General features: G+C 44.9%; 1 protein-coding gene across 1 annotated transcript in view; it reads right to left on the bottom strand.

Annotated features, from left to right (window-relative positions):
• Positions 1–8,323: 8,323 nt before the first annotated feature.
• The window catches only part of LOC144819856 (cysteine-rich protein 1-like), a 356,589-nt gene continuing 351,543 nt past the window's right edge, over positions 8,324–13,369 (bottom strand). The window contains exon 4 of the mRNA XM_078677587.1: positions 8,324–8,540. Coding sequence (XP_078533713.1) covers positions 8,455–8,540 — 86 coding nt within the window. The 3' untranslated portion in view covers positions 8,324–8,454. The remainder of the gene's footprint in view (positions 8,541–13,369) is intronic.

Genomic DNA, 13,369 nt, shown 5'->3' with positions numbered 1-13,369 from the left:
AAGTGTAGGAATGATGCTAGTGGTGTCGAGCATCTTTCACATCATGCCTCCTCATTAAGGTCCACTCATTTCAGCTGTAGGTGAGTGCTGTACAGTCAATGTAAAAATTTGAAATGTATGAGGTGCAATCTTCGTTGGGGGATAATGCCTGCAACTGCATGCAATATAAGTATTGGTCCGTGGTGATGGGCGGAGTCTGTGTCTAATTGCCACTGGGCTAGCGCATTGGGGGTGCATATTGGGGTCTTGTCTTGTGTCACTGCATATAACCTAGTGACGAGTTTACAATGGGAGGTGTGCATGAGCAGGCACTCAAGAGCGTGTAGTGTTGTAGTGTGGGTGGGAGTGCCAGGAAAGTAGTATGATTTGCGCAATTCGTAGTTTGTATTTGAGTATAGAGGAGCGTATTCATCATGGTGGGCATAGAAAGTGTCATTCGGTGCAGATGCAGCTAGGAATTGGCCATTTGTGTAAAGGTGTCTGTTGTGGGCGCGAGTGCCCATTCCTTCCTCCACTAATGCTGGTATCGCAGGATTGCGCGTAATAGGGATAGAGGGAGCATAAAGGCAGTCCAGGGATGCTTGTCTTCTCAGTCCTTCCCAAGCACACCTCACACGGTCCACCACCCCGCAGGCATCCGAGAGCGTCAATAGGGTTGATATAGAGCTGTGGATAGTGGCGCTGGGGAGGTTAATTCTGCCTCAACAGCAATATGTGGTTGAAATGTGACCATGTATAGCCATAAATTTAAGTATTGGGCTTGGGAGCACAGCGCGTACAGTGTCAGATCTAGGGCACTTAAGCCTCCTTGACGGAAGGGTAGTGTTAGGATTTCCCATGCTATCTATGGTTGCTTGCCCGCATAAGCTAAGGAAATTAGGTTGGATCTTAGTCGTTTGAAAAAGTGTTGCGTAAGTGGGATTGAAAGGTTAATGAAGAGGTAAAGAAACTTAGGCAGCACGACCATCTTGGCAATAGACAATCAGCCAGTAAGCGAGAGGGGAAGTCAGTTCCAAATCAGGATTCTCTCCTCCAGCCCCACGATTATCCTGCCATAATTGGCCTGCCATAGCTCTTCCATGTTTCGACTTAAATATATGCATAAATATCATACTGGTTCCGTTGCCCATTGCAATTAGGGGGAAGAGGATGGACTTAGTCCAATTTATCGTTATGCCGAAAGGCCTCTGAATTGGATGACCTCCCTGATAACACAGTCTAGGTTTTCTTGAGGCTTCCTAACATATAAGGCAATGTTGTCTGCCTACATGGAGACTGAGATGACTCATTTGCAGAATCGTATTCTCTGGTGGGCATGGTACTGGCGTAGTTTAGGTGCTAGAGGTTCCATGGCTATGGAGAAAAGGAGTGGGGACAAGGGGCATCCCTGCCTTGTGCCTCGCCTAACTGGAAATGGGTCGGTTAGCAGGCCATTAACGCGGATCCTGGCTAAAGGGGCAGTGTATAGAAGTTTAATGAGATTTTAAAAATATGTGCTTAGCCCTATATGTTGGAGAAGTTGGAACAGGTATGAACACTCTAAGGATCCAACGCCTTGGTGGCGTCAAGCAGGACTGCCACTGCTGCTACGCTTGGATCCGTTCCATGCATGACTGCAAAAATTGTACAGAGATTGTGTGTGGTAGTTCGATCTGGCACAATCCCAGACTGATCTGGCCGTATTATGTCAGGGAGGAACAATGACAGGTGGTTGGCAATGAGTTGTGCCAACATATCGTTGTCAACGTTTATCATAGAGAGTGGTCTATAAGAGTCACAGGAAGTGGCTGATTTGACAGGCTTTAATATAGGGACAATGACCGCCTCTCGTAGTGATTGTGGCAATTCCCTAGTTTCCATTGAGGACTAGTACATGGCCAGTAAATGGGGGATTAGCGTAGCAGCAAATTCTTCATAGAAGGATGTGGTGAGGCAATCCAAGCACGGTGACCTTATCATTGGGGAGGCTACGAATGAAATGTAGGACTTCCTCCTCCATGAACGGGGAGTCTAGATATTGACGGCATGCATCATCTAGCCATAATAGTTGTACTGTGTCCAAATAGTTTTTGATTTGATCAGTGAGAATATGAGATTTGGTTTGATAAAGCTCAGAGTAGTACGCGGTCATGAAGTGCAGTATATCAGTTGATCTAGTGTGGTGTTACGATGTTTTGGTCTATTTTTGGGAAGTTCTGATATTTTAGTTAACTTTACACATTGTGGAGAGGGTCTCTATTCTCTTCGCTATTGTGTTTTTTATGTTACAAAGAATTGGAGTTGTTTAATTGAGTTTTATTTTTTAGTTGTGTGGCACACCTGTGCTATAGTTTGCTTTTTAATAATCTTTAAAGGATGAGGTGATATTTTATTTTATTATCCATATGCGAATGGTACCGTTCGTGTTTGTTACACTCTAGGGTGGTTTTCGACTCCCTGGACGAGGGGTAGTAGAAAAGTCCTCTTTCTTTGTGCATGAATGCACGTTACGTGGGGCGGTCACGTGGGACGTCTCTGCCTTTCTTTTTTGAAGAGTGCGCGGGTTGCCATAGACCGATTGGTAATTGGTTTACCTGAATGGCGCCCGTTGGTGTTTGGAAGACGAGAAATATTGGAAATAGAGTAAGAGAAGGTGAGACAGCGTCGCTATTATTCGCGGTGGCTTGGTTAGATGGGTTCCACGCTGGGTCGGAATTTAGTCCCTCCTGCTTTATTCTGGTAAATTGTAAATATATATTTTTGGGCCGTTGTATTTAGGAAGTGTTGTTGTTTCTTTTAGACGTGATCCGTGAGGGACATTTCTTATTTGCGATTGTGGAGCAGGAGCCCTGTGAGGATTCTCTAACTGTCCTCCTGCGACCAAACCCCAACATTTTTGGAATAACGAAGCAAGTTGCTCGTTAAGGTAGGAGATACAGGAGGTTTTGATTTACAGTGAGATTTTTCTAGTGCATTTGAGGGTTTGTTTTATTAATATCCTGCCGACCTGCGTGTCTTGTTGTTCTTATTTATTGTAGGTTTGCTCACCAGGCTTGTGAGGCGTTTCGTAGGGTGCCATTGGAGTGGCTATAGGAGTAAGTGTGGTTAATATGTAATTTGTGTTGAGGTGATGGGACTGTGATTTTCTGTTCCTCTCTCGCAAACACTTCCCCCTCCCCCTCTTCTTTAATCTTTGGTGCACATTATTTTGGATATAATATTTGGGTACTGTGGCCTTTCGAGATGCTGTACTTTGGTCTTTTTCAATTTTTCGTGGCATTCGGTATACGCACTTTTAGCATGCTCGGGTGATGGACTTGGATTCAGGTGGTATGGGGCACAGAGATTTTGACAGTTTAGTTATTTTTTGTAGTGTACATTTTGTTATATATATTTTTTTAGGTTTCTTATCACCCTGTCCTGAGGAGGCCAGATTGGTTGGAAGGCCGAAACGCGACCGCGTCGACACTTTCATTACAGAGGAGTCTTTATGTTATAATGTTTTGGAATTTGTAACCATTTGACACTGTTTCATTGTAGGTTCTGTATAATTTTCCTTACAGCCACTTGTGTCTGACTAGCTCCAAGTGTATCTGCTAGACTGAATAGGAAGACACCGAAACAGTATTATTTGTTGGGTGAAAAAGACAATCTTTGTGAATTGTTTTGTGTATTAATTGTGGTGTGGTTTTGTATCTATATTGTTGTATATAGTTGTGTATATAGGTATGTATAATTGTGTATAGTGTAAAAATTTGATAAAGAAAAACAAAAGAATTTACAGAAAAATAACCGGTTGGCGATTACAATAAATAAAATATGTAGTCACGTCCTCTGTGTATGGTGATAGTTTTTTAAATGAACAGTAGTAATAGTGGACTAAGGCCACTAAAATAGGAGAATCAACAGTCCCCTATTGGTTAAATACTCTGTTATTTTTTCCTCCTTTTTCCAATTTCCTTTTCTGCGCCTTATGATTCTAGGAGGACAGGCATTTGGAAAGAATGCTAGGTCATCACTGCAGAGCCACTAGGGTCCACCGGCCCTCATTTCTGGGGAACAACACTCATTTTTCCACAGGAAGGGAAAGACTGAACAACGATCACAAAGGGAGAAAACAGGAACGCTCAGGGAGTGTATAAAGAGCAGGGAGTGTCTGGTAGTGGATTAAAGAGGCATGAGGTGGATTTAAGACTCTGCAGCCTTCGTACTCAACGTCCCAACATTTAATTGACCGGCCATGTCCTTCTGAGGAGAGCTTTGGACACCAACACTCATTGTTTTACAAATAAGGCACTGTCCATTACAATATATGTTATCTGGGTACTAGTGGCTAGGCTGGTGTGAAACCTAGCAGCAGCGGCTCCTCCTTTAAGGCAGCGAAGCATCGCCCCCCTGCTGACAGCGTCATAAAGGTGAAAAATAAAATGGTAATAAATTACATTTATTACCATTTTATTATTCCCTTTCCCCAGCCTGAGATGGTGTTTGGGGGTGGGGCCACTGCTAGTGACTGGCAGCAGGGGAGTGGTGCTCACTTCAACAGTTTATGCTGCGCATATCACTTTGACTGCTGTCTTACGATGGCCAACCTGCGTTGCGCAGTGTAAACCTTTCCACCCAGCTGGCTCAGACAGCGGGCTGGAGAGCAGGCACAGGCACACACAGTGCCTGTAGGAGTGTTGAGGCAGCCCGCTACAGCCAATCCTGGCGCTGCTCTCATGCTGCTGGACATTTTTAGCTGCATGAGAGCAGCGGCTGGATTGGTGCGGAGAATTCAACTTCTTCAAGCTTCTAGCGCTGAGCGACTGGAGGAAATGAGCCAGAAGAGTGGGTAAGTAATCTCTCTTCTCGTTCTGCCCATTATTTTCCCTCTTTCTTCTAGTTTCTGGCCTTTTTTGTTCCTCTTTCTGACTGTTGTTTTTTACTCTTTCTGCTAGTTTCTGACCTTTATTTTTTCTCTTTCTGCTCATTTCTGACCTTTATTTTTCCTCTTCCTGCTCATTTCGGTCCTGGCTACTCAACAAAGACATTGCACCCACCCACGACCTACTTGCATGCCTCAACACTTTCGGGGGTTGCCAGCTGCCGCTGAAACCTAAACAGGTTGCTGGAGTAAAGAATCTTGACAGGTCATTCGTTGTCAGTTCCCTTTGCAAGGAAATCAATATTTATTTCCCAGATTCAGACCCTGAACTCTGCAGTACTCATTCAACAACAATGTTCTGTTTTGCTCGAACATCAGGGATGGAGGTGTTTGTGCCTAAGAGAGTCACAAAGATCAGAAAATAGGGTAGTCTGAGGAGCCTGTCTTGATTAGAAAAAAATGGGAATTCAGGTGTCGACCTACACTCACTACTTACTGCCCCCAAAGGGAATTAGTCAGTAGGCTTGGTGTGCTTGTCTTTCATTGTATGTATGTATGTGTGCAATGAATAACTCCAGATCAGGTTAGTACAATAAGGGTGTTTTATATACCCTCAAAAGGGAACATCTTTATCTCTCTTTCCTAGGAGTAAAGACCACATTCACAATGTCAGTTTCCAAATAAATGGCACATATATACTTCGTGCCTCTGCATAGTTGTGGGAGGAAAGGCGAGTACTCAGGTGATGTTACTGAACTGCTACAACACCAGGGGCCATATTACCAATGAGCCTGTCCATTCTTTGTGCCACTCTGCACTTCATTATTCTAATCGTGATCGCAGAAACTTGTGCCGCCTCCCCTTGCAGCAAAACACACAAGATGATGGACGGAATGTTGCTCAATGGCAAAACATTCACCCCAGTCACAGATCTGGGTTTAATCCATCGTTATTTTGCTCACCAAGCCACCCCAGTTCAGACATGGCCATATGCAAATCAGTCTTGACCCTGTGCCTCATAGGAACAGTCCAGCCCGAACTGCCAAGCCATATCTTTCCTGGACTGGAATCAAGCATCCTAGGACTGGTTTCTGGCTATCAGCCTTCTTCAGCCAGGATAGCTTGACTCCAGTGGCAAAGTGAGCAAGGGACTCACGTCTGAGCATACCCTTCCCACATAGGGTGAACAGCAAAACACACAAGATGATGGACGGAATGTTGCTCAATGGCAAAACATTCACCTACCCTTACAGAGCACGTTTTGCACCTGCATCATCCCAAGGTGGCATTTCTTCATTTTGAATGGGGGAGTGGTCCCACGCAAATGAGGGAACATTTTATCCCATGTGCTATATTACCAACACAAGTACAGGGGCAAACAAACTGTTAGGAGGCATGCATAGGAATTGGTACACAGTAAACAAAAGATATATCAAGGTTTTACGTCACCTTTGCAATGAGCATAAGGGCAACGCAACACCTACGTGAGATTTATCAAGCCACTTAAGGCCACCTTGCATGGCCCTGTGGGGCTTGATCAATCTAGAGTAACTCATGGCGGCGCAAATTGCTGCCTTGCCTTACTCTGCGGCAGGGAGGAATGCCATGGCTGGAGCGTGGATGTTCACATGCATCCATCCATGGATTTTGGTGCATTCCCAGATTTACCATTAGTGGTAGATTTTGGAATGCATTCAAATGCTACGCCTCCTCAGGTGAGGCGTAACGAGGAGAAAGATCTTTATTTCTTCTCATGTTTTCCTCTTTCTACATGTGCCGCATTCTGCAGCACACATAGAAAGAGGAAAATGCCTCTATGCATTCTGTTTGTGCAGGAAGGCTTGCCTTCCTGCACAAAAACAATCCTGCCTACAATGAAGGCACCCTTTCACCATGACACAAGGGTGTCTGCATTGATACTATGCAGCCAAAAGTGTGCCAGTGCTAGGAAAGGACAGGAATGTTCCATATAAGTGTAAATGCAGCTTATTTCTGCCCTTTCCCTTCCACACAGTGCAGTGAAGCAAGGTGGCTTGCTGCGTTACTATGCATAAATGATAAATCTGGCCCTTAGTATCCCAACCGAGTGTTCTGCATGTGATGGGGTACTGGAGACCCAGGGACCACCTCATGTCTCTCCCAAAGGAGCATGCAGTCACATATCGCACCCACTTGGAGGGAAGCCTTGCCTGCTCATTAAAGAAGCATTTGCAATGCAATAGGTCTTGCATTTGCAATGACAATGCATTTATTTATATTTTAAAAACAAAACATAAATAAAAGGCATTGTCATTTACAATGCCAATAGCTTAACCCCTTCCATGCTGCCATCGGCCATTGGCTGACGGCAGCACTACCTCCCCAGTGCTGCCGTCTGCCAATGGCCGATGCGGCCCCGCCCGTTTTGTGGAAGTGCCGCACTTCCGCAAAATCGCGACCACAGTAAACATGTTAAACTTGCGTAAATGGAGACCTATTGCATTGCAAATGGTAGGCACCTTCTCCCTCAGCGCCACCCCACCTGCTACCCGGTGAGGGAGAAGGCATGGACAACGGGAGGGAGGGCGGAGGTAAACAAGGCACGACAACAGGAGGGGGATAAAGAAGGCACCAAAGCACATGGTGCCTGCAGTAAAAGAAAATAAAGAAAGAAAATAGTGCTCACAGTCTAAATAACTCGTACTGTGTAACAACTGAAGTAAAGGGGCCAGTCGCCATGGGAGGTGACAAACAAAGAGGAGGCGGTACTAAGAAGGGACTAACAAGCCTGTTGACAAATCAGAAACCAGCATTTAGGGTAGATAATAACACAAGCCAATGGCAAATATGGGCGGAGAGTGGGCGGGGCTTCTAACCGCTACTCAACCACAGCAAGTCTTGCAGCGCATGCACACTGGCTCTAGGCTCGGCCTAAAAACAAGGCTGGCCCCTCTGCATTGAAAGACCGCCCAGCAGTTTGTAACAGCGCATCTATCTGGGTACAGAACATATTTGTACAATGACGCACAGTCCCTGCTTGCACCAGGTAGAACCCAGAGAGGGTGAACCCTATTCAAACATGGACACTGCTCCTCATTAGTGCAATACGGTCTCAGGCCTTCCAGGGACTGGGTTATTCAGTGCAGGGGGTGTGGGGGGGGCATTGACCTTGGGGCACCACATGTTGTTCACTTCATCTCTTTTACATCAGAAGCCCACTCTTGTATGAGACGGTCGAACCGCTTTCGTTCCTTCCTTCTGGGATGCGGAGATGTGCCCTGGTCTCATTTCACTCACAATCCAGAAAATAATAATTGACTAAATATGAACAGAAAAAAGCAGTTCAGAAAATATGGAGCTAAATTAAAAATACATCGAACACAGTTATATATTGCACATAGTAATGGAACATCAAATGAGGTTAACCGTATTTCTTGTTAAGTATAATTTCTTTAGAGTTCTCCATCAAGTTGCAGATTAAAAAACACAGCTTCAGTTCATTTGAATCATTACTATATTTAAAATCATCGGGGCAATTTCTTTATTTCACAATAAAAAATATAAGCATTATTTGTCTTGCCACTGGTATCCAAAAGATGTTTCTTAGGGCTGGCTGTAACATGCAGCCATCACTGTGAGCTATCCTGCTTGTCCACTGGCCCTTTAAGGGAAGCAGCTGTCCCAGGGGTAGACCGGGATGAAGGACGCCGTGCTCCTAAAAGTACAGGAAACAAATAAGAAGCAGCTGGTGAAACATAAAGAAGCATTTTTTTATTTCTTTATTTCCAATACTTTTTTTATTGAATGTATTTACAAGGTACAGTCAGGGATATTATATGACAGTGCATTTTCACGATCCAAATAGGACATTGGTAAGTAAACCAATCTGAATAAAGAAAACTGAAATGAAGAAGACATTTTGATTTCAAGAAATTCGAATTTGAGATTTCAGCCACATTTGCACTATTAAATAGTACATACAGTTTTCACTGCAGAGAAACACTATCTGGTGGGTTTTAATGTTGGATGCTGTTATTTTAATTTGTCTTCTGGTCAGGACAGGCCCCCTACAGATGGGAAAATAAAAAGCCCAGAATGGCTAAGCCTTGTTTGGCCTCATCATTAGTGTGCAGTTTCAGTCCCACGACACTGTGAGCTGCAGGTCTGGGTTCGGCCAACTACTTTCATACATGCATTCAACTTTGCAGGAGTATTCACTCATGTAAGAATCTGGATTATTATTATTATGGGGTGGTCGACTGACCACCCCAAGGAATAATCTGCAACTCTTGTCAGGCTGAACCCTCAATGTCACTATATTAACCTGAACTGAACCGTCTGGTAATTATGGCACAGAGCAGATATACTTAATGTACAGCAATGTGTAAAGTATTTATACAGTTGCAAAACAGCAATACAGTCAGAACGCTAAGCAATAAACATACCAAACTAAATTAGAAAACTTGGGTAAAATGTAATAAACAAAATGACAGCGAAATGACAAAATTCTAATAAGCGGAACCAGAGATATAACTTTTAAACATTTTAAGTAGAAACAGCACCAAAAAGCGCAAAGCACCAATGATACTCAATAATGGTGGAAGATCTGAACCTAAGTGCGATTTGAGCCAATCGCAATAGAGCTCTAATCAGATTCAAAAAGTGGATTGGCCCTGCTGAAGCCCACGTTCGAAACAATCTCAAAATCCTAATTGAAATGGGGAATTTGTCACTTTTTTAAGCTGAAAACCCTTTCCACTCCGGTCAAAACTGAAACTGTAGCCACCGCCATGCAACAGGAGGTCGGCTACTGAAAGCAGGTTAGTGCAACTAATGAAAAGGGGGGCCATTGGCCCCCCCGCCCGCATGGCGGTGCGGCGACTCCCCTCTCCCCCTGCTTCCCGGTGGTGGGGCGTGACCTCCCGGCGTCCAGTGATGACGCGGGGGTGTGCGCCTCACCACCGATTGGCTGGCACCCGACCGTGACCCGGAAGGCGAAGGAAGACTTCCGGGTCAGGGGGGGGGCGGGCTGCTGAGGGGGCGGGTGGAGGGGGCTTGTTGCCCCCTCCCTGCGCTCCCTGGAATAAAGGCGGGGGGAGCACTCGGATGGCCCTTGTTGCCCGGATGCTCCCCCACACTGGTCGTGCCCCGCGCTCGGGGCTGCCTGATTTTTCCCCACCCACCATCCCTGGAATTATAAGTTGTTTTGCATTGTTTGATACCGGTTTATTGTGTAAATATCTTGTGTAAGTTTTTCTTTACGCCTTTTTTCCCAGTTTACAAAGTGGTGTTGATGTATAATGTCTGGTTACAATTGTGTTTAGGCCTTTTTCCCTTAGTAGTTCGACAATGTTGGCATAACATGGTGATTTAGTTAGTGTAGTTGTCCTTTAGTTCTTTTTCCACAGGTCGTCGTATTTATTAGGTGTGGACATGCGGTAAGGTCATGACCGGTGAGCAACTATTTTAAGGTCTGGGGGGGTGGCATCATCCTCGGAGGTGCCCGCCCGGGGGGGGAGGGGCCACTGGCCCCTCCTAGAACTTCAGGGGCAGGGTCAACTGGTGCTTCAAAGGGGCGCAGGTGGGTGAGTCACGCTTCCCATAGGCCGGTAGCCACCCCCGCGCGGACTCATGACGTCAGCGAATGGCGCAGAGTAAGGGCCCTCCTTTAGTGGGTAAATGGAGTTCACGGCGTGGACCGAGTAATTAACGGGCTCGGCTGCGCATGCGCACCTACGGGGAGGCGCAGCTAGTGGGACCTGACACCGGTTAGCGACCTTGCCATATGGCCAGAAATGTAAGTATGCAAAATTAAGATGAGGATGTTAGATTCGGTTAGGAAACAATCTGTATTAGAAGTTTGTTAAGGTTAGCCTCTCATACATGTTGAAAATATTGTATCTAATATCCTGTTATTTTGCATAGGAAATGTTGATAATTTATATTCCAATTTTATTGTTTTATATCTTAATAAATACGGCCGGGGGTCTTCGGATCCCCCGCCTTCCAAAGACAATTATGTTTCATGTCTGTGTTCGGGTTGATGTGGGTCCATTGGGAGGGGGGGGTAGCCGTCACTGACCATGTGCTGTGGAACTTTACGGTTTTTAGTTGAAAAATCTTCAAAGTCACACTGCAGGAACGGACTTGGTAATTGTGTCGGAGGTGCAGAAATCTCAGCGCAGGACAAAACTGAAATTCAATCCTACGGTGAACAGTTGGATAATACTTTAATGCTGAGTACAGATGAGGCTCTGGAGCCAATGTTTTAGGGGGATGAAAAAAGGGGGGGGGGTCCGTGAAAGGGGCGGGTCATACACAATTACGGGTGGTACTAAAACATATACACTAACATTCATGTAGAGTGCCCCCCTATCCAAACATTTGCAAAGAGTCACAACTGCAGCTGACATACATGGCCATTGCTCTGCGCGCTTTGCAGAGAGGCCAAGGATTGGATGACCAGAAATTCGCAACACCGTTTTGCCCCTGGCAGTCCCTGAGAAAAACTCCACTGGTTTCAGCCACAACTCAATTGTGCACAGTTTTTAAACGCCTGGATGCGATTCATTTCCAATTAAGCTCTAGGCAACAGTACTAAACTGCCAGAATAAAAATTGTAACACAACATCCTGGAAAAAGAAAGCACTCACAGTGCATGCAAGATTAAGTAAAGCATGTGAAAAATAAGCATGAATTACACGGATTACATTAACGTTTTTTTACACTCGTTCCGAAATTGGTCAGTGTTTTTGCTTGAAAGTTATGGACATGAACACAGGGTCAGAAAGGAGCACGTTTTAATGTTCATTTAAAATGGCAATCAAGTCTGAGACCCGGAAGGACCCGTCCCACTTAAAGTCCGGGGTGACTGCATATCTGGTGGACTGTGTTCATGGGTGTTTGTATGTCTGCTGGCCTGTGCACATGGGTATCTTTAGGCATGTTGTTCTGCCTGCATATGCTCATGCATGTGTTAATGCAAGAACCTGGTTTGTTTATCTCTCTGTGCAGGCACTACACAAAAGGCAAGCCTATTGGCTTCGACAATGCTTGTCCTACTTGTTTAAAATAACTAGAATGTGTGACCGTCCCACACCTGTGAAAGAACATGGTTCACATATCCAAATGTTTCCAAGATTTCTACGAGAAGCCCAGCTTTGATATAAACTTCTGAAAAGAAAATCTGTAACAGTAACTAAAAGGTATTCCAGAGTTGTCCCGTGACCCCGTGTCATGAGGGTGACTTTCAGTTTGTAGTTCTGGTTTTCCATCCAGCAGAAATAAGCTTGCCTGGATTATACTCCCTCTGGTCTGGGTTGTACATTTGGGATTACTGGTTTAATTTATGTTGTTATCTACATCAAGGACTGACTGAAAGTCTACATGACTTGAGCCCACAATTATAGAGTTCGGCTATCTACAAATTATTTACCATGTGTGTGCTTTGATCTGAAGGGAATGATGCTTGGACACCACAAATGTTTGGGAGTGATGGGCGAGGTCAAGAAATACCGTTCTTAAGTCATTTATGTCATCAGGGCACAGCACGCCACCTCAGGTTTGCACACAAATCCTAGATCAAATCCTAGATCCTTGTCACTATTGTGAAGGGTCTGTAAGTGATTCTGTTAGTCTGTGACTGATACTGTAGGAACATTAGTGTGCTGTTAGTGGTGTTTCACTGTAGTTTGAGGATAAAGATAGCTTCCTGTAGTGTGGCTGATACTGTAAAGGGCGTGCGCGTGCAGCAGGCAGTGTGTAACAGCCTCATTGTTCAGTTTGACAAATCAGCCTGCCTATCAGCCCGCCTAAAGCCGACAGTGTATTCCATTCAGAGAGGCAGTTGGCACCCCTATGTAATTTTCTTTCTCGCAACAGTTCTTGTTGATGGGCTGGCAGTTCAGGTTTGTTGTCTTATAGTGTCTATTTTAAATTACTACCATGTCTGAGACCCGGATGCACCGGTAATTGCATTCCTGGTGGCTTGCACGCACAGGTGTTGGTATACCTGCTAGCCCGTGCACATTGTATATTTAGTTATGTTAGGGCACGTGTTGGGGGTACACGCAAGTAGACAGCATCTATCCACTGTTTTCACAGGGTAAAAACCATCCACCCTGCCAAGATGTTGGACCCCAATGAGAAATGCTGAACTTGTCCCGATGTAATTTTACAGATGCCGGGTCACGTTCAGCAGCATCTGCACATTGTTTGCTGTTCATTCCCAAAATCTAAATCCAATACTTGTTTTCAAGCAGCCTTTACATTAGCAGACTAAACAAATGCGCACATATTGGCACTTGCTTACTTACCGATATCTTACTCATGTGGCCAGCTGTACTTTTGCCCCAGTGTTGGTGTGTACGTTGGATGTCGGGGAGTTAACATTTGTTGGAATAAAAATCATGCTGTTGCATTGTTTTACGTAAGTTAGCATTCGCTGTGCCATTTTGTGTACAGGTGCCATTTTGTATTATGATAGAAACGAATTCTTTGCCACTTCTGAGAAACAGCCTTCTCTAAGTTATGTTTCTTCAGGAG

The sequence above is a fragment of the Lissotriton helveticus genome, chromosome 2_1 (genome assembly GCF_964261635.1).
Source record: "Lissotriton helveticus chromosome 2_1, aLisHel1.1, whole genome shotgun sequence".
In the NCBI taxonomy this organism is placed as follows: domain Eukaryota; kingdom Metazoa; phylum Chordata; class Amphibia; order Caudata; family Salamandridae; genus Lissotriton; species Lissotriton helveticus.
The sequence above is the reverse complement of the archived record's forward strand: the minus strand, read 5'-3'. Positions and strand labels throughout refer to the sequence as shown.